The 26,081-nt window shown below is 36.8% G+C and overlaps 1 protein-coding gene across 1 annotated transcript in view; it reads left to right on the forward strand.

Annotated features, from left to right (window-relative positions):
• The window catches only part of LOC120243520 (zinc finger protein 569-like), a 42,680-nt gene that overhangs the window by 2,830 nt on the left and 13,769 nt on the right, over positions 1–26,081 (forward strand). Inside the window, 1 exon segment of the mRNA XM_039249699.1 lies at positions 12,829–12,886. Within this exon segment, the coding sequence (XP_039105630.1) occupies positions 12,872–12,886 (15 nt within the window). The 5' untranslated portion in view covers positions 12,829–12,871.

Here is a 26,081-nt window from a genome sequence, read left to right on the forward strand (position 1 = left end):
GACATTCAAGTGGAGATCATAAGTTGGCAGTGGGATATACAACTATGAAGTTCAAAAGAAGGATCTAAGAGGAGTGCCTGGGTGGCTCAGTTGGTTAAGTGAGCATGGAGCCTGCTTGGGATTTCCCTCTTTTTGTCTCTCTCTGCTCCACTGTTGCTCTTGTGCATGGCTGTGCGCTCACATGTGCACGCTCTCTCTCCCTTTCTCTCAAAAAGGGAACATTTTTAAAAAACATTATGTAACATCTAGGCTAGAGCATAAATTTGGGAATTGTCAGTATGTAGATGATGTTTAAAGTGAATAGACTGAATGAGCTCACTTAAAGGATAGGGTAGATAGAAAAAGGTAGAGATAAAGAACTTATCTATGGGTCACTCCGACAAAGCCTGGGAAATGAGAAGGAACCAACAAAAAGGACTGCAAAGGACTAGCTAGAATGGTTAGAGGGAAACTGGGTGGGTTTGATACCCTAGAAACCAAAGGGAAAATGTGTGTTAACAAGAACTGTGTCAGTGCCGCTGATAGGCCAAGTGAAATGAAGACTGAGAAAAGAATGTTGACTTTAGCAACATGAAAGTCATTGGTGACCTTGAAGAGCAGTTTCAGTGGAGTATGGAGCTAAAGAGAGAAATGGAGAAAAAAAATTAGAGGTACCTATTATAGATAATTCTTTAAGTTTTTCCTTAAATGGAAGAAGGAGTGAAATAAAGGGATAGATGGAGTTGGATTTAACCAGAGTGTTGGTATCATGAACTAATTAGGACTAATGTGAGACAAAGGTGTCTAAGTTGGCAGGAATTAATTATATGAATTGACTGTGAACTTTAGGCCTGGTAAGTAGAAAAGTGAGGATAGGAATGAGGGACAGTGAAAAATTGGTGGAATGAATGAAGTTCCTGATGGGGTTGAAGGACTGTTGGGTTGAAATACTAGAGAAAGTAAGGTAGAGAGATAGGGGTATATTATTCCTTTTGTTGTCATATGTTTTCACAATAGAACAATCCCTCTTTTTACCACCATACCAGTTCAGGAAAACGTGGGAGATTATCAGCTATGTTCCAGTAGGGATTACAAAATGATACTTGGTATAAATGGTATTTGAGTTCTACATTCCTTCTTCATTTACTAGCTGGAATATTTTTGTAAAGAAAAAAATTTCCTTTATCAACTCTTTGGTTACCTTGATGAAAGATTTTATAGGAAAAGCAGAATAAATTGATTCTTTCCCTTTATAAGTTTTCAGGCTATTGAATTGGTTCCTTAGCATTTCCCAAGGAGTTTTTATTTTACTGTTATATACTAATAGATTTTAGCATATTTGATGTGACTCAAACCATTGTGCTTATTTTCTCTGTGAAGCTCAAATTTTCCCATCTTTGGTTATCTTTTCGAGATGTCTTCTAAGTCTTTTTAACACATCTCTGGAAGTCTTTGATAGTGTCCTACATTTCTGTGTGAAAGGTTATTCCAAGATCATTTTGAACATTTCCTGCCTTAGGCATGGAATCAGGCATTTCTTTAAGGTGCCCTGATAGGGGCATGATAAGGAAATGATATTTTGAGACCACTGTTAGAGTGCTTATTGTTACTGCCATGGTCATTGTTTCTAGATTTTTTTTTTCCTTTTTGATGGACAGAGCTAGGAAATACACTCTTTTATTTTTTTAATAGCTTGATATATTTTATCCATTAAAAGTGTACAATTCAATGTTTGTTTTTTTACTGTATTCACAGGCATACCCATCACCATAATGTAATTTTAGAGCATTTTTGTCCCTCCTAAAAGAAATACCTATTAGCAATCAGTCTTCTATTCCCCTCCCTCATCCCAGTCCAATCAACCCACTAATCAGCTTTCTGTCTCTATAAATTTGCCTATTCCAGACATTTTATGTAAATGAAATCATACAATATATTATCTTTTGTGACTGGCTTCCTTCCCTTGGCAGGTTTCCAGTGTTTATTAACGTTGTAGCAGGAAGTATATATATACTTTTTAATGTCTTATTTATTTTTGAGAAAGAGAGAGCGTGAGCAGGGGAGGGTCAGAGAGAGAGGGAGATACAGAATCTGAAGACAGGCTCTAGGCTTTGAGCTAGCTGTCAGCACAGAGCCCCACTTGGGGCTCGAACCCACGAACTGTGAGATCATGACCTGAGCCGAAGTTGGATGCCCAACTGACTGAGCCACCCAGGCGCCCCGGGAAGTATATTCTTAACAGAATGGGCTTCATGAGTTCATATTGCTATTTCCAATTTTAAAAATTCAGAAATACCCACTTTTTACTTTGGTTTTATTCATGTATCTTCTATTTGCTCATTTATTCATCCATATTTATATTTCTGTGATGTTAGTTATTTTTCTCATTTGTGATTTTATTTATTTGAGTCCTTTCTCTGTTTTTCTTGATAAGTCTGGCTGGAGGTTTACAATTTTACAAATTTTTTTCAAAGAACCAGCGCCTGGTTTCATTGGTCTTTTCTATTGTTTGATTTTTGGTTTTTGTTTTTAATTTTTATTTATTTAAATTCTAGTTACTTAATATACTGTGCAATATTAGTTTCAGGAGTAGAGTTTCTAGATCATTTGTTTCTGCTCTAATCTTTATTATTTCCTTCCTTATGCTTGCTTTATGCTTCATTTGTTTTTCTTTCTCTAGCTCCTTAGGTGTAAGATTGGGCTGTTTATTTTATTTTATTTTATTTTTTTTAAGTTTTTAAAATTTTTTAAATTTCTTTCTGAGAGAGAGAGAGAGAGACACAACGGGAGCAGGAGAGGGTCAGAGAGAGAGGGAGACAAAGAATCTGAAGCAGGCTCCAGGCTCTGAGCTAGCTGTCAGCACAGAGCCCGACACAAGGCTCAAACCCATGAACCGTGACACCATGACCTGAGCCGAAGTTGGACCCTTAACTGACTGAGCCACCCAGCCACCCCTGGGCCATTTATTTTAGAGTTTTCTAACTTCTTAAGGTAGGCCTGTATTGCTATCTACTTCCCTCTTAGGACTGCTTTTGCTGCATCCCAAAGGTTTTAAACTGCCATGTTTTCATTTTCATTTGTTTCCCTGTATTTTCTTCTGTATTTCCTCTTTGATTTCCTGGTTCACCCATTCATTGTTTAGCACCATGTTGTTTAACCTCCCTGAATTTGTGGTCTTTCCAGATTTTTTCTTGTGATCAATTTCTAGTTTGATAGCATTGTGGTCAGAAAAGATAAAGAAGTCTTGTTTATATTCTGTTTGTGCTTCTATCACCTTTTTCTCTCTACACCTATTAGTAACTTTAAAATTTTTTTTTTAGTCTTTTGGGGTTCCATTCCATTTTTAAATATGAGCAATTATGGTTGACATGTGTATATTCATGCCATCCTTAGATATATTGTAGCTTACCATTTCCATGTTCCTTTTTTTAATCTCACTTTTCTCAGGTCATCTTATAAATTTGAAGATTGACTTGACAAGTTAAATGAAAATGTTTTTTGAGTTGTTACTGGAATGTTATTAATTTTATAGATAATATTGGGAAAAGTGTCATCTTTACCATGCTCACTTCTATTCTTAAGCATGATCTTTATTTAAGCCCGTTTTATCAGTAAATCGAATAAATGGCTCTTACACAGCTTTTGTTTGCCTTATTCTTAGTACCTTAGTGTTTTTCTTGCTTTTGTGATTGTGAATAGGTTAGTTAAAATGCCACACAGATCTCCTACTATGTTTAATTCACCTCTCTCCTGGTTAAGCACTTACAGTTTGTATCCTTTGACTATCTTCCAGAGTTTCTGTCAAGCTGATTCTGACTGGTTTTGACAGCTTTTCCAGTTTCTGGGCAGACATGGACCCCTAGAATGTCTTACTCTTACATTTTGGCTTTACTTTTAACCTATCTGAAATGTGTTTCTTGTAGGCACATATAGTTGGGTCTTGATGTTTTTACCCACTGTAACAACTTATTTTTCCATTTTTATGTTTTGACCATTTATACTTAATGCAATTATTTATATGGTTGAATTAATATCAGTCATCTTTTGTAACTCTTTTCTATTTGTTCCATCTGTTTCTTTTTTTCCCTTCTGGACTTCTGTTTCTCATTGAGCATTTCGTATGTTTCCATTTTGTCCACTCTTTTACTGTATCATATCCTTGTAAAAAAAAAAATTGGTATTACTCTTGAGTTTACAATATATATATATTTTAATGCTTTTTTGTCCAATTTTTTAAATATATTTTTTTTATTTTTGAGAGAGAGATAGAGCACAAGCAAGGGAGAGGCAGAGAGAGCGAGAGAGAAAGGGAGACACAGAATCCGAAGCAGGAGCCAGACCCCGATGTGGGGCTCAGACTCAAGAACTGTGAGATCATGACCTGAGCTGAAGTCAGATGCTTAATCGACTGAGCCACCCAGGCAGCCCTACAATTTATATTTGTAACTAATCTGAGTTCACTCTCAAAAAATACTATAGTGCTTCAGATCAAGTGCAAGGAACTTTATAACAGAACAGTTGACCCTTGAACAATATGGAAGTTAGGGATGTCAACCATTATGAAATGAAAATCCACCTATAACTGTAAATTTCCCCAAAACTTAACTACTAATAGCCTGCTGCTAACTGGAAGCCTTACTGATAATGTAAACTGTTAATTAACACATTTAAAAACAAATTTTTTTTAACGTTTTTATTTACTTGTAAGAGAGAGAGAGAGAGACAGCATGAGCAGGGGAGGGTCAGAGAGAGAGGGAGATACAGACTCTGAAGCAGGCTCCAGGCTCTGAGCTGGCAGTCAGCACAGAGCCCGACGTGGAGCTCGAACCCACGAACCGTGAGATCATGACCTGAGCTGAAGTCAGACGCTTAACCGACTGAGCCCCCCCAGGCGCCACTGATTCTTATAGGAAAGTAAGCTAGAGAAAAGTAGATTATTAAGAAAAGCATGAGGAAGAGAAAATATATTTACAGTATTCTACTGTATTTATTGAAAAAAATACCCATATAAGTAGACCCACATAGTTCAAACCTGTGATGTTCAAGGGGCAACTGTATTCCCAAGTCCTCCCTCTCATTCCTGTGACATTCTTGTCATTCATTTCACTCGTGCATGTGCTATAAAATCACCCAATACATAAAATCACCTAATATGATTATTTCTTAAATAAACATTTCTCTTTTAGATAAATTAAGAATGAAAGAGCCAGAAGATTTTATTTTACCTTCATTGTGCTTTTCTGTTATGCTACTTTTCTCTATGTAGGTCCAAGTTTCTGACCTATATCGTTTTTCTTCTTCCTGAAGAACTTTTAACATTTTGCAAGTCAGGTCTACTGGTGATAGAATTCAGTTTTTGTTCATTTGAGAAACTTTTTTTTTTAAAGTGTTAATTTAAAATACATTTAGTTAACATACAATATCAGTCTCCTTTGTTTTTGAAGGATAATTTTCCAGGTTAGAGAATTCTAGGTTGGTAGGATTTTCTTTTAATACTTTAAAATATTTCACTCCACTGTCTTTTTGTTTGTATGGTTTCTGATAAGAATCCTATTGTAATTCTTATCCATGTGGCTTTATCCATAAGGTGTTCTTTTTTCCTGGCTTCTTTTAAGTTTTTTCTTTTTTTGACTTCCCTTAAGTATGATATCCCTATGTATGGATTTCTTGGTATTTACCCTGCTTGATGTTTTATGAATATCCTGAATTTGGGAGTAAAGTAGATCCAAACAGAGACATATCTCAATCAGAGATAAAGTAGTTTCTTAATTTGACTTCTTTAAGGACAAGAAGGCAGTGGTCTGATGGAGCTGATCGCTACTAAGGAGATGGTTTCCAGGTAGTGGGATATGCAGTGTCTTTATTTTCTTTTTAGGTTTTTTAAAAAATTTATATATTTTGAGAGAGAGAGAGTGCAAGCAGGGGAGGGGCAGAGAGAGAATCCCAAGCAAACTCTGGACTGCCAGCATGAAGCCCGATGTGGGGCTCAAACCCACAAATGTAAGATCATGACTAAGCTGAAACCAAGAGTCAGATGCTTAACCAACTGAGCCATTTAGGCACTTCTGCAGTGTCTTTTAAAGGAACAGGTGCTCTGATTTTACGTTTTTAATTAAAAAAAATTTTATGTGAATATGGTTGATAAGTACTCTTTGCTTTTAAAGAAGGACATAAATGGCACATCCTGTGCCATTTTGTGATTTGAACATTTGTTGCCAAGTGAGGTAGTAGACCTGGAATCCACACACACATGGGAGTAGTGGGAGAGAAGAGTTGGAATGGTGGTGAAAAAAAAAACAAACAAAAAAAACTCAGTTATCCACCATAGAGCCGAATTCTAGGGGGTAAGTTAGCTCAGGCAATCTAGAGATTTGCTATGTATTTGAAGCCAAGGATAGGGCTCTCAGTGATTTTTGGGGGTTTTGGCAAACTTTGGATTCAAGCAGGCAGAGATGATGATGATGGTGGTGGTGGTGGTGGTGGTGGTGGTGGAGGAAATGCCAAAGTTGTTATGTGTATTTTAACTATATTAGAGTTCATTTTAGGAGGTAATAACACATAGTAGTTTAGAAATTGAACAAATTGATATATATATATCACAGTAAGTTCTTTGCAAATGGGGGGAGAAAAATAACATTTGCAATGAATAGAACATCTAGTCTGAGATGTTATGACAAATGTAGCACAAAGGATGGGAGGGAGGAATTTGGAATATATTACTGTAAGTCCCCCCTAGTACAAGTAAAGTGTGTGGTATATTGTAAAACCTAGGGAAACCACTAACTTTTTTTTTAAAGAGGTAGAAATAATAATTTAATTCAGGAGAAAAAATGGAATAATAAAAAGTACTTAGTTAAATCAAGCCAAAGCCGAAAAGGTGAGGGGTGAGGGTGGGTAGGGGACAAAGAAACAGTACAAGTGGAGCAAATAGAAAACAGCTAAGAAGATGGTAGATTTTAATCCAACTATATCAATAATTATATTAAATATTATTGATCTAAACATACCAGTTAAAATATAAAGATGTTTATCAGCATTGGATAAAAGATCTGAATGCTGTTTACAAAAAAAAAATTAAATATAAAGATTGATGCCTTGAGAGTAGATGATAGAGAAAAATATCTTGCAGAAATATGAACCAAAAAAAGAGTAGCAATTTTAATATTAAACAAGTAGACTTCAAACGAGGAATATTATCAGGGATGAAGAAAGACATTATATCATGATAAAGTGGTCAGTTCTCTAAGAAGATATAACAGTTCCAAAATGTATATGCAGCTAACAACAGAGCTTCAAAACATATGAAACAAAACCTGATAGAACTGAAAGGAGAAATAGACAAATGCACAGTTATAATTGGGGACTATAAAGTTCCTTTCTCAGTAATTGATGAAAAAAAGAGGCAAAAAGTCAGTAAGGTTTTTGAAGACCTGAAAAAACATTTATCAGCCTACAGTCAAGTGTTTAATGTCAATTCTTTGGTATTCAAATGTTAATGACCTTTATGGAACACTCTACCCACCAACAGTAAAATATGTGTCTTCCTCAAGTACACATGGACATTCACCAAGATAGATCATACTCTGGGCCATAAAGCAAACTTTAGCAATTTCAAAGCAATAGAAGTATTTTAAAATACGCTCTCAGATCATACCAGAATAAAACTAGAAATCAAAAAAAGAAAGCTATCTGGGTAATTTTCAAATACTTGGATATTAAACAACATACTTCTAAATAGCCCATGAGTCAAAGAGGAAATCTCGTAGGAAATTAAAAAATACTTTGGGAGTGCCTGGGTAGCTCGGTTGGTTAAATTGTCCGAATCTTGTTTTCAGCTCAGGTCATGATCTCACTCCTGATATTGAACCCCGCCTTGGGCTCTGCACTAGATGTGGAGCCTGCTAAGGATTCATTCTCATTCTCTCCCCTCCCCCAACAAAAGTAAAAAAAATAAATATAAATAAAGATACTTTGAACAAAAATGCAATATATATCATGTGGGATGCAGCTAACTCAGTAATTACAGGGAAATTCATAGCACTAAAATGCTATAAGTAAATAGAAAAAGCTCAAATCGGTATTAACTTCTACTTTAAGGAACTGTGGGAGAAAAGGAGCAAATTAACCCCAAATCAAATAAAAGTAAATGGATATTAAAGACTAGAGCAGAATTCAATAAAACTGTAAACAAACAAATAATGGAGAAAATCCATGAGCCAAAACTAGTCTTCTGAACAGATCAATAAAATTGTTAAACCTCTGGACAGTCTAACCATGAGAAAAAGAGGTAAGATAGGAATTGCCAATACTAGAATTGAAAGATGGGGTATCACACTCATCCTACAGATCTTGAAAGGATAGTAAAGGAATATTACAAATGCTCAAAGTCCATGAATTCTCCAGCTTATATAAATGGGTAAATTTTTTGAAAGACACAAACTACCAATATTTACTCAATAATTAATAACCTGAATAGTTATATATTTATTAATGAAATTGAATTTGTGTTTAAAAACCTATGATACCAAAAGCAAAACCACAAAATTAAAACTAGTGGGACTACATAAAACTAAAAAGGTTATGCACAGCAAAGGAAACCATCAACAAAATGAAAAGGAAATCTACTAAATGAGAGAATATTTGCAAATTATATACCAGATAAGGAGTTAATATCCAGAATATATAAAGAACTCAAAACTCAACAGTAAAAATACCCAAAGCAATCCAGTTTTAAAAATGGGTGGCTCAGTTGGTTAAGTGTCCAGCTTCAGCTCAGGTCATGATCTCACAGTTCATGGGTTTGAGCCCTGCATCGGGCTCTGCTGACAGCTCAGTGCCTGGAGCCTGCTTCAGATTCTGTTTGTCTGTCTGTCTCTCTCTCGGCCCCTCCCCACTTCACACTCTGTCTCTCTCTCTCTCAAAAATAACATTTAAAACATTTAAAAAGTAAATAAAATGAGCAGGAAACCTGAATAGACATTTTTCAAAAAAAGATATACATATGGTCAATGAATACATGAAAAGATGTTCAAGCATCACTTACCAAGGAAATGCAGATGAAAGCCACAATGAGGTATCACCTCACACCTATTGTAATGGCTATTCTTGAAAAGATAAGAAATAACACATGTCGACAAAGATGGGGAGAAAAGGGAACACTTAATGCATTGTTGGTCAGAATGTAAATTGGTAAAGCACCTATGGAAAATAGTATGGAGATTCCTCAATAAATTAAAAATAGAAATGCCATATGATCCAGCAAAACCACTTCTGGGTGTTTTTCTGAAGAAAACAAAGATACCCATTTAGAAAGAAATATGTACACCCATGTTCTTTGCAGCATTATTTATAATAACCAAGATATGGTTGTAACCTAAATGTCCCATCTGTGGATGAGTGGAAAAAGAAAATCGTGTGTGTGTGTGTGTGTGTGTACATGCATACATACATTGGGATATTATTTAGCCATAAGAAAGAATAAAATCTTGCCATTTGTGACAACATGGATGGACCTCAAGGGCATTATGCTAAGTGAAATATTAGGGGAAGTGAAATATCAGAGGAAGACAAGTACTGTATAATTATATTTATATATGAAATCTAAAACAATAAATGCCCCCCCTCAATACCAAGGTCATAGGTAAAAAGAACAGATTGGAGGTTGCCAGATTGGAGGGGATAAGACAGATAGGTGAAGGTGGTCAAAAGGTACAAATTTCTATTTACAAGTCCTGGGGATATAATGTATAGCAGAATGACTATAGTTAACAATACTGTATTGCATTTCTGACATTTGCTAAGGGAAAAGATCTTTAAAGTTTTTATTACAAAAAAAAAATTCTTGTAACAATGTAAGATGATGTATATTAACTAGACTTATTTGATGATCTTTTCACAGTGTACCCAAATATCAAATCATCATATTGTACACCTGAAACCAACATGTTGTATGTCCGTTATACCTCAATAAAAATACTTTCTAAAAAAGGAAACTATACACACAAATAATTTCACAAGTGAAATAGCAAACATCTAAGAAAGAAATTATAACAATTCTGTATAAACTCTCCCAGGAAGTAGAAGAAGCTGAGCACTTTCCAACTCATTTTATGAGACCAGCCTTACCCTGATACCAAAACCAGACAAAGACATGACAAGAAAACTGCAGACCAGTATTTCTCATGGACTTAGATACAAAAATCCTCAACACTGAATTGAAAAATTGAATCTAGCAATATAAAAAGGATAATATAACATGATAAATAGATTTATGTTGGGAATGCAAGATGAATTTTAAGTTCATTATTGGCAAATAATTGGAGAATCAGTGACTACTTCACCAAAAGAGAGTAAAAAAGAATTGTATGATTATCTCAATAGATGCAGAAAAAGCAGTTGACAAAATTCAACGTTTATTCATGAAAAAAGTCTCAGCAAATTAGGAGCAGAAGGGAATGTTCATTACTGAAGTTCTTCTAAAAACAAAAACCCAGAATACTGGCGCTTACATCATACTTAGTGGTGAAATAATGCTTTACCTGTAAGATTAGCAAGAAAGTGAAGATGTCCTCTATCACCACCGTTATTCACCATTGTATTGGAAGTCTTAGTGAGTGCAATAAAGAAAGAGAAAGACAAAGACATAAATTGGAAAGGAAGAAATACAGCTGTTTCTATTAGCAGACAATCTAGATTATGTAAATAAAAAACCCCAAAGAATCTATGCAAAAGCTCCTAGATATCTTACATGAATTTAGCATGGTTGCAGGATATATAATCAGTGTATAAAGTGAAATCATTTTTATATTCCAGCAATGAACAGTTGGGAGTTTGAAGTAAAAAAATTTATTAGCACTCCCCAAAAAAAGATACTTAAAAATAAATCTCACAGAATATGTGGAGGCACTGTATGCTGAAAATGAAAAAAAAAAAAGTGATGAAAGAAATAAAAAATAAGTGGAGAAATATACTACATTCATGGATCAGAAGACTCCTGTCTCTTTAATTTGATCTGTAGGTTAAACGTAATCCCAATCAAATTTTTAGCGATCTTTTTTATAGATAACAGTGAAGATGGAAGTAGAACTCAAAATGCAAGGCAGAAAGAGACAAATGTATTTACCTGTACTTCATTGAAGTCTATGGGGGAAAAAAATCCTCTTTAAATAGGAGCTCTCATTTCTTTTTATCTTTTGTAAGTCTTTAACAATATATAAAGTCGTTTTTGTTGAACCATCCTTCCAGTTCATGTACTGCTACCGTTAGAAATTCTATGATGAAATCCATCATTAGGTGCCTCAAAGAAATTATGGAGTTGTTTTCTCCCCATTTTCTGTTTCTTGCCTGTACTTGAAAAATTTGATGATTCAGAGAAAGAAGAAAGACAGTAGGGGGAGTCCTGATTGGTATCTTCTGTCTGGCTAGTTGATGACTTCAGTTCACCTTAAGCAAATGCTCTTAATATTATTCCTCTTTTAATCTGTGCCCACATAGACCCATGCCCACTACCAGAGCCAGAACAGTCCTGACGACAGAATGTGCTTGTATCCACCCTCAGGCCCAAGGGGCTGCTATGTGCAAGAGATATGTGCAGAAAAAAATACATATATCACAAATTTTTCCATAACTCATCTCCTCTTAGTCAATATTTTGTCACATTGTAACTCATCGCTGTAAAGGATGCTGGGAAAGTTAGTAACTGGCAAAGGGAAATAAGATTACCCTCATTGACCTAGATCAATCATGATTTTATCCTTAGGAGAAGGTATATTGCCATGTGAAAAAATTAAGGTTTACTTTTCAAGGAATAAGGTGAAAGCAATGGCTGTTATTCATAACATTATCTGCCACATCTGGCCTTTAGGAGTATGCTACTTCTCTATCCTTAGCGAAGTATCAAATTTTATTCACAGAATTTTGTACTGTCGGTGCTGGGGAACTCCTGAGATACCATCTTATTCTCCTGTCCTCTTCAATTTTATTTATTTAGTCCTCTTCTACTTTTTTTTTGTTTATTTATTTTGAGAGAGAGAGCATGCATGAGTGAGGGAGAGGCAGAGAGAGAATCCTAAGCAGGCTCCATGCTGTGAGTGCAGAGCCCGATGCAGGACTTGAACTCATCAACCGTGAGTTGAAATCAAGAATTGGACACCCAGTTAACTCACTGAGCCACCCAGTGGTTCACCCTAATGTGAATTTTATTTTAAAAAGTGTTGTAGTGCTACTAGACTTGAAATAAAAAGAGGAAAAACTATACTGTTTTTCCCCCATCTCTAATTCCTATTCCCAGAAAAAAACCACTTTCAGCTGTTAAGTGTGATTTCATATATATATGTTTTTTATTATTGCAAATAAGAATTTAACTCTCTTACCACCACCAATATCTCCAACAAACATCACTCAGACATGTAAACTTCTTACTCCTTCCTTGAAAGGATATAATTACATCACCATTTTGGTTAAATTCTCATTTAGTTGGTAATGTCTCAATACATTAGAATGCCTTAAGTGTTCTGTCAGTTTCCTATTTTCCTTGTTTATGTGCTTTCATGAAGCTATAGGTCTTCCTGCTTCGTGTGAACTGTTTATTTCCTAATACAGAGCTATTGACAGATTTATGGGACATCTCCCACATGTGAAATAATATTCTTACCCACCTTATGCCTAAGCTACACATGATCTTACCAGTCATCCTTATACTTCTCAGCACCTCTTGTGTGAATATTCTTGGCCTTTCTGATGGATCCATGAATCATTTTGCTACAGGTTGACCATGAATCCACTTAGTGGGTACAGGTTTCTGAAACCACAAAGCACACCTGGTCTAATGGCTTTTCTTCTCTTTCCCAGCTCTGCCTTTTTAAGCCCTGTCTGTTACCAGAAAGAAGAGGAAATGACTGAGTCCCAGGTAAATTTTAAATAATTTATTCTCTGATTTATTCTACAGTGTAGGTTAAGGGGAATACAGTAATCCATACAGTAAATTGGAAAATCCTATATACATAAGGCATTTTCAGAGGAAACACAGTTGGAAGATTAAGACCAAGAAAGAGTTAAAATATGGTAATACCAAAATACATTCATTTAGAGGGATTAAAGTTGGGCTTCAATTTCAATTTCATTATTATGGGTGAACAAACCAGAGCAGAAACTCTTTACATAATTTGCATTATAAATAAGAATTAAACATTTCTTAGAAGTATGCTTGTCATTGGCACCTATTGTCATAGGTTAGTGAATATATATCTATTTTTTTATTATAGTGTGACCTCTTGTAGTTGAGAAACCGAGCTATTTTGATGGTCTGTTTTGATGAAAGAGAAAACAAAGAATGTATGTTAAAATATCCAACATTGGAAAGAATGGAAGGGAAGATTATCAGAAAAAAGGATAAATGATCTCTTTCATGCAAAGGGAGACCACACAACAATTTAAAAAAATGGCAGATACTGGTTAGTCACAACAATATAGGTAAATTCACAAACAAAAGATAATGGTTCCATTTATTTGAGGTTTAAAAGCTGGGAAAACTAATTACTTGTGATAGAAATCAGAATAGTAGTTACCCCTAAGAGGATATCTACTAGGAAGGGATAGAATCTTCTGGAGTGCTGAAAATGTTCTTGTTTTGACCTGAGTATATGTAAATTTATAAATATATAAATGTATAAAGATGAATCAGCCTTTGCACTTAAGATTAGTATATTTTGCCATTTATTCTATATGTGTCATATGTAATGTTAAAGAATACTAGAATATCCTAAGAAATAGACAAGATGTGTGTTTTTCAAATGACCCTACACAATTATATTTTTCAATGAGTATTTGCTATAGATTGGGCCACAATCTAATAATTTCTGGTAAATTCCTATAATTTAGTCCACTGAAATGTGAACAGAGAGTATGTTTTATTTGGTTTACTGATATATCTCCAGCCCCTAGATCATTCAGTGCCTGGTATACCTTGTTTTTGTGAGTATTTGTGGTTTTAGTGAATTGAATCCATGGTTCCTTTTTTTTTTTTCTTTATTTTACTCTTAGAATAAGTGATGTTTGCCTCCTCTTCAAGGATAATTCCTTTTCCTCAGAACTTCATCCTTTTCTTTATGCTTCCTTTGGAATCTTTCTATTTCAGATTTATCCTGCAGTCTTAGCTATTAAACATATTTCACTTTACTGCCTTTTCACCTGCAGCTCAAAGCTTTCTTCTGCTGAGATACATCTTTCTTTAACTGTGTGCCCCTATCTCGCAGCTTCTCTGTATATCTAGTTTTTTCCTCAAAGTCTGTTAATTTTCAAAATGAACACACTGTGTAACCTGCGTAAGCAAGAGGTCAAGAAATAGATCTGACAAACCATGAGCTTCCTACATTTCCAAGTCATTACTCCCACCCTAGTGGTAACCACTATTCAACTAGTATCACCACAGATTATTTCTATTGTTAATCTATATAACTTTGTGTCTGGCTTCTTTTGCCTAATACTATGTTTGTCAGCTTCATGTTGAATTATTGCATGTATTTGTAGTTTGGTTAATTTCAGATTGCTGTGTATTATTGTTATGTGAATAAGCTATCGTTTTATTTATCCATTCTATTATTGATTGCCATTTAGGTAGTTCTTATTTCAGGACACTTACAAATACTATTGCCAAGAATTGTCTTATAGATGTCTTTCCTTGCACATATGTACCCAGTCTTTTGCATATAAACCAAAACTAGAATTGCTAAGTTATATATATATGTCACCTTTTATTGATACTGCCAAATAGTTTTCCAAAGTGGTTGTCCAGGGGGCCTGGGTGACTCAGTCAATTAAGTGTCAGACTCTTGATTTCAGCTCAGGTAATGATCCTCAGGGTTCAGGAGTTCAAGTCCCACATTGGGCTCTGTGCCAACAGCACAGAACCTGCTTAGGATTCTCTTTCTCCCTCCCTCCCTCCCTCTCTCTGCCCCTGCCCCACTCACACGCATACATGCTCTCCCTCTCTCTCAAAATAAATAAACTGTAAAAAATAAAATGATGAGTGCAATAGCTAATAAAGATAAATGGCTTAGGACTGCTTCTTTATCATATAACCTGCAGCAAACTTACTATAAAGAACACTGAAAATAAGAAAATACATATCCGTAGGAAACTTTCATTGATCTGTCTTAGCTCATGCTAGATAAACTAGAACAAGAAAAAAATGTATTTACCAATAGTAATTTGATAGAGTTGGGGCACCTCACCTGGGTGGCTCAGTCAGTTGAGCATAACTTTGGCTCAGGTCATGATCTCATGGTTCGTGGGTTTGGGCCCCGGATTGGGCTCTGTGCTGACAGCACAGAACCTGCTTTAGGATCTTGCTCTCCCTCTCTCTCTGTCTTCCTCCCCACACTCATGTGCACACAAAAAAATAAATAAATAAAAAGTTTTTTAAAAATGGTAAAAAAAAAAAAATAAATTGGTTGGGCTACTATATTAAGATAGCTTATAGCCTGGAAATAGTTACTATCCCTTATTTAGATATGTAATAACCTGAAAACTGACCATGTATTAGGCCTGAGTAAAATTTAATAAATTTCAAAGTAGAAGCTACACACGTGATAGTTCTACAATGCAATTAAATATGAAGTTAATAGGGGCGCCTGGGTGGCTTAGTCGGTTAAGCGTCCGACTTTCGCTTAGGTCATGATCTCGCGGTTCGTGGGTTCGGGCCCCGCGTCGGGCTCTGTGCTGACTGCCAGCTCAGAGCCTGGAGCCTGTTTCAGTCTGTGACTCCCTCTCTCTCTGACCCTCCCCTGCTCAAGCTGTCTCTCTCTCTCTCTCCTAGAAATAAATAAAACATTTAAAAAAAAAAATGAAGTTAATAATAAAAGATTCAAAAAGAAAAACATTTATATGGACATTTTTAAACTAGGATAAGCACCTCAAATCGACAGAGGCATAAAACCTTATGTTACAGAACACCTTAAAAAATAAAGCAGTGCGTGGGGTGCCTAGGTAGCTCAGTTGGTTGAGCGTCCAACTTCGGCTCAGGTCATGATCTCGCCACTTGTGAGTAAGAACCCCGCATCGAGCTCTGGTCTGACAGCTCAGAGCCAGGAGCCTGCTTCAGATTCTGTGTCTCTGGCTCTCTCTGCCCCTCCCCTGCTTGTGTGTGTGCACACACGTTCTCTCTTTGTCTCTCTCTCTCAAAAATAAAACATTAAAAAAAATTTTTTTAGGGGTGCCTGGTTGGCTTAGTTGATTGGGCGTCTGACTTCCACCCAGGTCTTGGTCTCATGGCTTGTGGGTTCGAGCCCCACATTGGGCTCTGTGCTGAGAGCTTGGTGCCTGGAACCTGCTTCGGATTCTAGGTCTTCCTTGCTCTCTGCCCCTCCCCCTCCCTTGCTCATGTTCTGTCTCTGTGTCTCTCTCAAAACTAAATATTTAAAAAATTTTTAAAAATTTTTAATAAAGCACTGAACAGAAGAAAACCTACAAGCTGAAAACAGTATGTTAATAAACAAGAATAAAAGTAATTGAGCAAAATACAGTTCTGGTAATTAGAAACAAAGTAAGAAAATAAAGGAATTGATAAGAATAAAATTAAAGTCAGTGAGTTAGAAAAACACAAACTGGTATAATTAATAAAGCTGCTTCTTTCTCTGCCTCTTTTTCCTCCCTTCCTTTATTATTTGAAAGTCAATGGGGTGGCTCAATTGGTTGAGTGTCCAGCTCTTGATTTCAGTTCAGGTCATGATCCTAGGGTCATAGAATCAAGCCCCACCTGAGGCTCTGCACTGAGTGTGGAGCCTGCTTAAGATTCTCTCTCTCCCTCTGTCCCTTCCCCTCACTCGTGTGCACTCTCTCTCTCTCTTCAAAAAAAAAAATCTCGAAGAGGGAGGGAGAAGTGGCATAAACAGGCACATATCCAGCTCCCTAAATAGCATATTTTAGTATTTTGTCCTTTTTGCCTCAAGATTTTTTTCAACAGAATAATTAGAATATTATAGATACTTTGTCCCCAGATGCACTCTCTTGATTGTTACCTATATCCATAGAGTTCATGGTTTTATATTCTTACCACACAGATTTGTATATGTGAACACTACCTATGTTGCTCTGTGTTCTAGATTGTTAAATAACTGAGAATATAATGGACTTAACAGTTCTGCAGCTCCTTTTTTTCACTCCACATTGTATTTTCAGACCTATTTGTGTTATATATATCTTTGACTTTATGTCCTTTTCCATTGTTTTGATTTCCTTATGTCAATCCCACTCTGTCTTAATTACTATGTATTATAAATCTTGATCTGATAATGCAAGTGAATCCTCCATCTTTGTTCCTCTTTGGCATTGCTTTAGCTACTTGTAGCTATATATATTTTCTGTGTAAACTTTAGAATTAGTCTATTTCCATAATTAAAACCACTGAGATTTTTACATTGAATTGAATTAACAAATATATTACCTGCAAATGAACAGTTTTTTTTAATTTTTAAAAGAAATTTTTTTAACATTTATTTATCTTTGAAAGAGAGAGTACAGTGTGGGCGAGGGCAGAGAGAGGGAGACACACAATCTGAAACAGGCTCCAGGCTCTGAGCTATCAGCACAGAGCCTGACACGGGGCTCGAACCCATGAGCTGTAAAATCATGACCTGAGCTGAAGTTGGACGCTTAACTGACTGAGCCACCCAGGTGCCCCCAGGTTTCTTCATTTTAAATCCTCATGCCCCCTTTTATTCTTGCCTAATTACAGTTGCTAAACATGCAGTTTATAATGTTGGATTGTTGTGGTGGTGTGTCATCTTTGTCCTATTCTCAAGTCTTAGGGGTTCATGAGTAAGTATATTTGGTATAGGTATTTTTGTAAAATTTTTTTAAATGTTTTCTTTATTTTTGAGAGAGAGAGACAGCATGAGCAGGGGAGGGTAAGAGAGAGAAGGAGACACAGAATCCTAAGACAGTCTCCAGGCTCTGAGCTAGCTGTCAGCACAGAGCCCGATGCGGGGCTTGAACCCACAAACCGTGAAATCATGACCTGAGCTTAAGTCAGACACTTAACTGACTGAGCCACCCAGGCACCCCAAATACTTTTCTTTTTTTTTTTTTTTTTTTTCAATTTTTTTTAATGTTTTATTTATTTCTAGGAGAGAGAGAGAGAGACCGCGTGAGCAGGGGAGGGTCAGAAAGAGGGAGTCACAGACTCTGAAACAGGCTCCAAGCTCTGAGCTGGCAGTCAGCACAGAGCCCGACGCGGGGCTAGAACCCACGAACCGCGAGATCATGACCTAAGCGAAAGTCGGATGTGCTTAACCAACTAAGCCACCCAGGCACCCCCCCAAATACTTTTATGATTGAAGGAAATTTCCTTTTATTCCTAGCCCACTAAGAGTGTTTGTCATAAATTGATATTTTGTCAAGTACTTTCTTGTATACTTTTCTCTGTTTTTCTTTTAATTTGGTCAATTACACAACTAACCCTTTTAAACTAACTCTTTAACCCTGGTATATCCACTTGGGTATTTTATTTTCTGGAGAGTTAATACATTTCTTTATAATAAGACATTAGAACTTTATTGTAAATGGATTTTTGTAGGTTGACCTCTGGCATTAGAAGGTAGGGTGGAACCAAGATATAGTGCCTTGCAAATCTGTGTTATTTAGCAGAGTTCTTTAGCGCTTATCACAAGTGCTCAGTGAATGCTGTTGTCGAAAACTATGAAGATGAATTTTTCCCAGTGCCAGTGCTATTCTAGTAAATTTTGCAATTATAAATTCTTTATAGAGAATTTGAACATTGTCTGAAACTTATTTACCTCCTCACATCATATTCCATTATTTTGTCTGTTAACTTTATTCAGCGATTTTGTATGTGTAAGCATCACAGAATTACTCATACTACACTAAGATGTGCATTAAAACTATACTTTATTTAAAAATGTATGTTCTGAGGGGAGCCTGGGTGGCTCAGTCAGTTAAGCGTCCGACTTTGGCTCAGGTCATGATCACACAGTTCGTGGGTTTGAGCCCTGCGTCGGGCTCTGTGCTGACAGCTAGCTCAGAGCCTGGAGCCTGCTTCAGATTCTGTGTCTCCCTCTCTCTCTGATCCTCCCCTGCTCATGCAGTCTCTCTCTCTAAGAAATAAATTAAAAAAACAGTAAAAACAAAATTTAAAAAATACAGATGTCCTTTAAGAGTTCTTTTTAATAGAGTGAAAAAAACAGTTTTAAAGCAATCTGGTTCAAAACTGAGCACAATCAGTAAATTGTTCCTTTGAATAATTACACATTCAGATTCCCCTCTGTACCCCTGTTGTCTGTTAAGGTGGTGTCTGAAATATGGAAGAAGATCTTTATAAGTTGGGGAAAAAGATGGTCCCGTGTGATTATTCATGGATGTGTGCTGGCTGGTATCCACTGAATCTGCTTTAGCTGGCTCCTTTTTCTTGGCATTCTGTAGCTAATGAATTTGTGTTATGGTTCAGCTCAGTCATAGCCCAAAGTCCTCCCTTTTTCAGCCATCCTCCTTTGGATCTTGCTCCCTCCATAGATCTCTTGAGTCTCTGTCATGTCCTTCAAAGAGTGTCTGGATTCCATATATCACACAATCTCTAGGACCCCCTTGTCTTCTGTAAGAGTTCTATCACACCCTGCTCATAATTTGTGCTGCAGTGGGAACCAAAGGCTACTTAAAAGTTTTCCCAACTTGACCATGATACTTTGCCTTCTTAACTACTGCCTCTCTAATTCCACATTAATGTTCTAGAGTGTGGGGAGTTCTGAGCACACACTTAACTGCCTACCTCCATACCTCCATGGTCTTTCTTCTCTATCCTAGACTTCCAGGGGGAAGGAGGTGGTTTTCCTCTGCCAACTTACCCTCTCTTTTCAGTAGAACTAAAATGGAGAAAGGGCATGAGGAATAAGGAAACCTAAGTTACACATATTTGGAGTCTGTGAGTGCCAATATGAGGCCTGACATAGTATAAAAGAAGGCCATAGAAAGTCTCAGGATATTGTTGATGACAAGATGCATCTATACAAAGTAAGAAAATTAACCACTAGAGGAAGAATACCCCATTTTGTGCTTTTCTTGCCATATTATATGTTTTTCATCTGTAATTAATAGGCTCGTTTCTCCAGAAACATAGAGCAGAGTGTCTAGGAAAATTAAATTGACAAGCCTACCGTGTGCTCTGCATGAGTCTCAGTCCTTTCCTTGAGCTACTCATTCTTTCATGAGGATTTTTATTTATGTTTGGTGTCACTTCCTTTGAGTCTGAGGAGCTTCCTTTATTATTTCTGGTGAGCTAGCCTGCCAACAGTGAACTCTCTGTTTTTGTTTATCTGGAAATATATTTCATATTCATTTTTAAGGTGAAATTCACAGAATATAAAATCAGTTATTGAAAATTATTTATTTTTTTAATTTAAATCCAAGCTAGTTAACATATAGTGTAATAATGATTTCAGGAATAGAATTTAATGACTCATCACTTACATATAACACCCAGTGCTCATCCCAAGTGTCCTCCTTAATGCCCATCACCCCTGTAGCCCTTCCTCCCGCCCAGCACAGCACCAGCAACCCTCAGTTGGTTCTCTGTATTTAAGAGACTCTTATGGTTTATCTCCTTCTCTGTTTTAATATTATTTTTGCTTCCTTTCCCTTATGTTCATCTGTTTTGTATCTTAAATTCCACATATGAGAGAAATCATATGATCTTTGTCTTTCTCTGACTTGTTTCGCTTAGCATAATGCCCTCTAGTTCCATCCACATTGTTGTAGATGGCGAGATTTCATTCTTTTTGATCACCAAGTAATAGTCATGTGTGTGTGTGTGTGTGTGTGTGTGTTTGTATCACATCATCTTTATCCATTCATCAGTGGATAAACATTTGGGCTCTTTCCATACTTTGGCTATGTATAGCACTGCTATAAACGTTTAAGCTTCCTTTTTTGTTCTTTTTTAGCTCCTTGAGGTATATAGTTAGGTTATGTATTTGAGATTTTTCTTGTTTCTTGAAGTAGGCCTGTATTACTGTAAACTTCCCACTTAAAACAGCTTTTGGAGCATCCCCCAAATTTTGGACTACTGTGTTTTCATTTTCATTTGTCTCGATATATTGCTTAATTTCCTCATCAATTTCTTTGTTGACCCATTGGTTGGTTAATAACATGTTGTTTAGCCTCCATATATTTGTTTTTCCCAGTTTTTTTTTTCTACTTTCATACTGTTAAGGGTGGAAAAGATGCTTAACATGATTTCAGTCTTCTTAAATTTATTGAGACTTCTTTTGAGGCCTAAATGTGATCTGTCCTGGAGAATTTTTTATGTCCACTTGAACATAATGTGTATTTCTGGAAGTAATGATATGTATATATTGTTAAGCCCATCTGGTCTAATATGTCATTCAAAGCTACTGTTTCCTTGTTGATTTTCTGTCTGATCTATCCATTGATGTAAGTGGGCTGTTAAACCCTTTCACTACATTATATTATCAATTTCTCCCTTTATGTCCATTAATTTCTTTTATATATTTAGGTGCTTCTGTATTGGGTGCATAGATACTTACAATTGTTATATCTTCCTATTGGACTTATCCCCTTGTAATTATGTAGGATCTTTCCTTGTCTCTTGCTACAATCATTTTTTTAAATGTTTATCTATTTTGAGAGAGAGCACGTGTATGAGTGAGCAGGAGAGGGGCAGAGAGAGAGGGAGAGAGAGAATCCTAAGTGGGCTCTGCACTAGCAGAGCAGATCTCATGAACCTTGAAATCATGACCTGAGCCAAAATACGGAATCAGTGCTTAACCAACTGAGCCACCCAGGTGCCCCTCTTGATACAGTCTTTAAGTCTATTTTGTTTGATATAAGTACTCCTACCCTGGCATTTTTTTCATAGTATATGATTTTCCATGTGTTCAGGTACAGTCTGTATGTTTCCTTAGGTCTGAAGTGAGTTTCTTATAGGCAGCATATAGATAGATGTTGGATTTTTTATCCTTCTAGTCCCCTGTGTCTTTTGATTGAAGCATTAAGTTCACATGCATTTAATAGAATTAGAAATAGTTATGTCCTTAATGCCATTTTGTTACTTGTTATCCTGGTTTTTGTAGCTCTTCTGTTTTTTTCTCCTCTTGCTCTCTTCCCTTGTGGTTTGATGCTTTTCTTTGATGTTATGCTTGGATTTTTCCCCCTTTTTATGTATGTATTATAGGTTTTTGATTTGGGGACAATATGTAACATGTATATAGCAGTCTGTATTAAGTTGATGGTTGCTTGAGTTTGAACACATTCTAAAAGCACTAAGTTTTTACTCATCCTCTACATTTTATGTATATGATGTCATATTTTATATCTTTTTATTCTTAGTGTCCCTTGACTAATTTTTGTAGATTTAATTGTTGCTGCTTTTGTGCTTTAATTTCTATACTGGCTTTCCTAGTGATTAATTTACTACCTTTACTATATGTGTGCTTTTACATGTAAGTTTTTTCCTTACAAAATTCCCTTACTCCTAGTTTTGGTTTTTTCTTTCCACTTAAAGAGTTCTCTTGAGCATTTCTTGGTAGGATGGTTTAGTGGTGATGAACTCCTTTAACTTTTTTTTGTCTGGGAAATTCTTTATCTCTCTTTTTATTCTGAATGATAATCTTGTTGCGTAGAGTATTCTTGGTTGCAGGTTTTTCCCTTTTGGCACTTTGAATATATCATGCCAGTTTTTTGTAGCCTACGAAGTTTCGGCTGAAATATCAGCTGATAACCTTAGGAGGTTTCCCTTGTATATAACTTTTCTTGTCTTTTGTTGCTTTAAAATTCTCTGTCAACTTTTGCCATTGTAATTGTGTGTCTTGGTTTGGACCTACTTGGGTTCATCTTGTTTGGGGCTCTCTGTGACTTCTGGACTTGGATGTCTATTTTCCTCCCCCATGTTAGGGAAGTTTTCAGCTACTGTTTCTTCAAATATGTTTTCTGCCCTCCCCTTCTCTTTCTTCTTTTCAGATCTCTATAGTACAAATGTTATTCCTCTTTTTTTAATATATAAATTTTTTAATGTCTATTTTTGAGAGGGAGACAGAACATGAGTGGGGGATGGGCACAGAGAGAGGGAGACACAGAATCTGAGGCAGGCGCCAGACTCAGCTGTCAGCACAGAACCCGATGCTGGGCTCAAATTCAAGAACTGTGAGATCATGACCTTAGCCAAACAGATGGTTAACCAACTGAACCATCCAGGCTCCCCAAAATGTTATTTCTCTTAATGATGATGCAGAGTTCCCTTAACCTATTCTTCTGCTTTTGCTGCTGTTACTTTATTCTTCTTCATTCTTCTTTCTTCCTCTTCTCCCCCTCCCTCTCCTTCTTCTCCTTCTTTTGCTTTTCACCTTGTTTCATTTCTTCCAGATCACTCATCTGTTCTTCTGCATCCTGTAATCTGCTGTTGATTTCCTCTAATGTATTTTTTTTTATATCAGTTGTTGAATTCTTCAGCTCTGATTGGTTCTTTCTTATATTTTCTATCCCTTTGCTGAATTCTGAGTTCATCCACTCTTTTCTCGTGTCCGGTCAGAATCTTTATGATAATTTCTATGAATTCTTTATCAGGCATATTGCTTATCTCCATTTAATTTAGCTTTTTTACTCTGATTTTGTCTTGCACTTTCACTTGAGACATATTTTTCTGTCTCATTTTGTCTAATTTTCTGTGTATGTTTTTGTGTATTAGGTAGGTGACCTATATCTCCTGGACTTGAAATATGAGGCCTTATGTAGAAGAGGTCCTGTGGTTCCCTATAATGCAGTCCCCACTGGTGACCAGAACCAGGTACTCCAGTGGTGTCCTCTGTGTATGCTTCATGCTGATGCCTGAGCTGCTGCATTTGTCTTAAGCCAAGCCAGCTGCTGTGACCTGCTTTGCTTGTTGTGGGCACAGCGGGCAGGGTTTGCTCCCTGATTTGTTGAGAGGTCTGGCTGCCACCAGCATGGGCTTATTGGTGGATAGGGCCAGCTTTTAGCCTACTTATCTACAATAAGCCTCTCTACAGCTGCAGGTGCACTAAAGGGCAGGGTTTGCTCCCTGCACACACAACTAAGAGACCCTGCTGCAGAAACTGATGTGCGTGGGTGTGTGGGGTTATCTGTCCCCGTCCCCAGGGCAGGAATCAGTTGGAGTGGCACCAGTCTATCCAGAGCTGCCTACTAGGGTGAGGAAATAGGAGCTACTTTGGAGGAATGCTTTCTGAGGTAGATGAGTTGGATGGAGGAGGTCAGTAGGGGAACATTGTATTGGGGCACCAGTGCTAGCAGGTAGATGGAGCGTGTTAGTGTTGGCTTTTGCAAGCCCCTGGCTATCTGGATTGGGGAAGGAGACAAGAAATGGCTCCCGCTAGCTCTTTTGTTCCCTATCCCTCAAGCACTTGCTAAGATTAGTCAATAATCTTCTTCACATATACCTGAGTTGCTTTTTAGACTGCTGTTTCTGTGCTTTGTCTCAGGCCAACTTATTTAGTATGCTGGCTCTTTCAGGGCAGTTTCCTGTTTCCCTTCAGCTCTCCTAGAGTTAATCCCACTGATTTTTAAAGATCCTGGAAATAAGCCGTCCTGGCTCAAATCCAGGCCTTATGGGGCCTCATCTTCTCAGTGCAGGTCTCCGGTGCCTGGTGTGCCTGGTGCGGGGTCTGATCCTCACACTTCTCCGTGCTTATGATGTCCCTCCATTTTGTGGTTAGCTCACACCAGGGCCCTTTGCAAAGTGGCCCTCTCTCTGTGATTAGCTGTGGAAGGCTCATTCTACCAGTCAGTCTCCACCAGTCTTCAGATTGTTTTTGGTTAGTCGCAGAGATGTATGTAGCTGTTACCTCAGTGTGTCTGTGTGACACAGTGGTGAGCTCAGATCATCTTACTCTGCCATCTTTCCTCCTTCCTCCCATATTACCTTCGAAATTATTCATTTCCTTGAACTTTTTCATTGAGATTGTTTCTGTATGTATTGAGCAGTTAGAATTTTCTTGCCAAATCTTTTGGTTTTTAAATTTTATTTACTAGTTTATTGATCCATCTTCCTGAGGAGAAATCTGAGGCTGAGGCAGTATTAGCAAGAATTCATCTTATATGCTCTATGCTCCTGTGCTTCAATGTGATTATTGAAGTAATTAGGACCAGCTTTCTACATTTTGTTTTCTCTTCAGCACTACTTCTTAACCAGGTGTTTTGTTCAAGCTTAGTTAGGTCTTTATCCCAATTAAGGGGAATTGCCAACAACTCCCTGAATTTCAGGGTGTTAAAAACTTGACACTTTGCTTTCTTTCTTCAGCTTTATTGAGCTATAATTTATATATAATACTGTGTTTAGGTTTAAAGTGTACAACGGTAGGGCAACTGTCTGACTCAATCTGTAGAGCATGCAACTCTTGACCTCAGGGTTGTGAGTTCAATCCCCACACTGGGCACAGGGCTTCCTTAAAAAATAAAGTATACGAAAGTGTTGATTTGATATACTTGTATATTACAAAATTATACCACCACAGGATCAGCTAACCTCTCCATTCTGTTACATAATTATTTCTTTTTTGTGTTGAGAACATTAAGACCTACTCTCCTCAAGTAGCAACTTCCAAGTATATAATACACTATTCTTAACATTGACCAACATCTCCTCCCATTTCCCCCACTCCCCAGTCCGTGGTGCTACCACTCTACTCTGTTTCTAAGAGTTTGGCTTTTTAAGATTTCACATATAAGTGAGATCATAGAGTATTTGTTTTTCTCTGTCTCACTTATTTCACCTTCAGAGTTTAGCATAATACCCTCAGAGTCTACCCATTTTGCAAATGGCAGGATTTCCTTTTCTCATGGCTGAATAATACTACAGTGTGTGTGTGTGTGTGTGTGTACCACATCTTCTTTATTCATCCATAGATAGGTTGTTTGTATATCTTGACTGTTGTGAATAATGCAGTGAACATGGAAGTGTAGGTATCTTTTCAAGATCCTGATTTCATTTCCTTTGGGTATATGCTCAGAACAATATATGCTGGGTCATGTGGCAGTTCTATTTTTAATTTTTTAAGGAAACTTTATTCTCTTTTGCATAATGGCTTTACCACCAACAATGAATAAGA

This window comes from Hyaena hyaena, unplaced genomic scaffold, assembly GCF_003009895.1.
Source record: "Hyaena hyaena isolate Hyena2069 unplaced genomic scaffold, ASM300989v1 scaffold_345, whole genome shotgun sequence".
In the NCBI taxonomy this organism is placed as follows: Eukaryota; Metazoa; Chordata; class Mammalia; order Carnivora; family Hyaenidae; genus Hyaena; species Hyaena hyaena.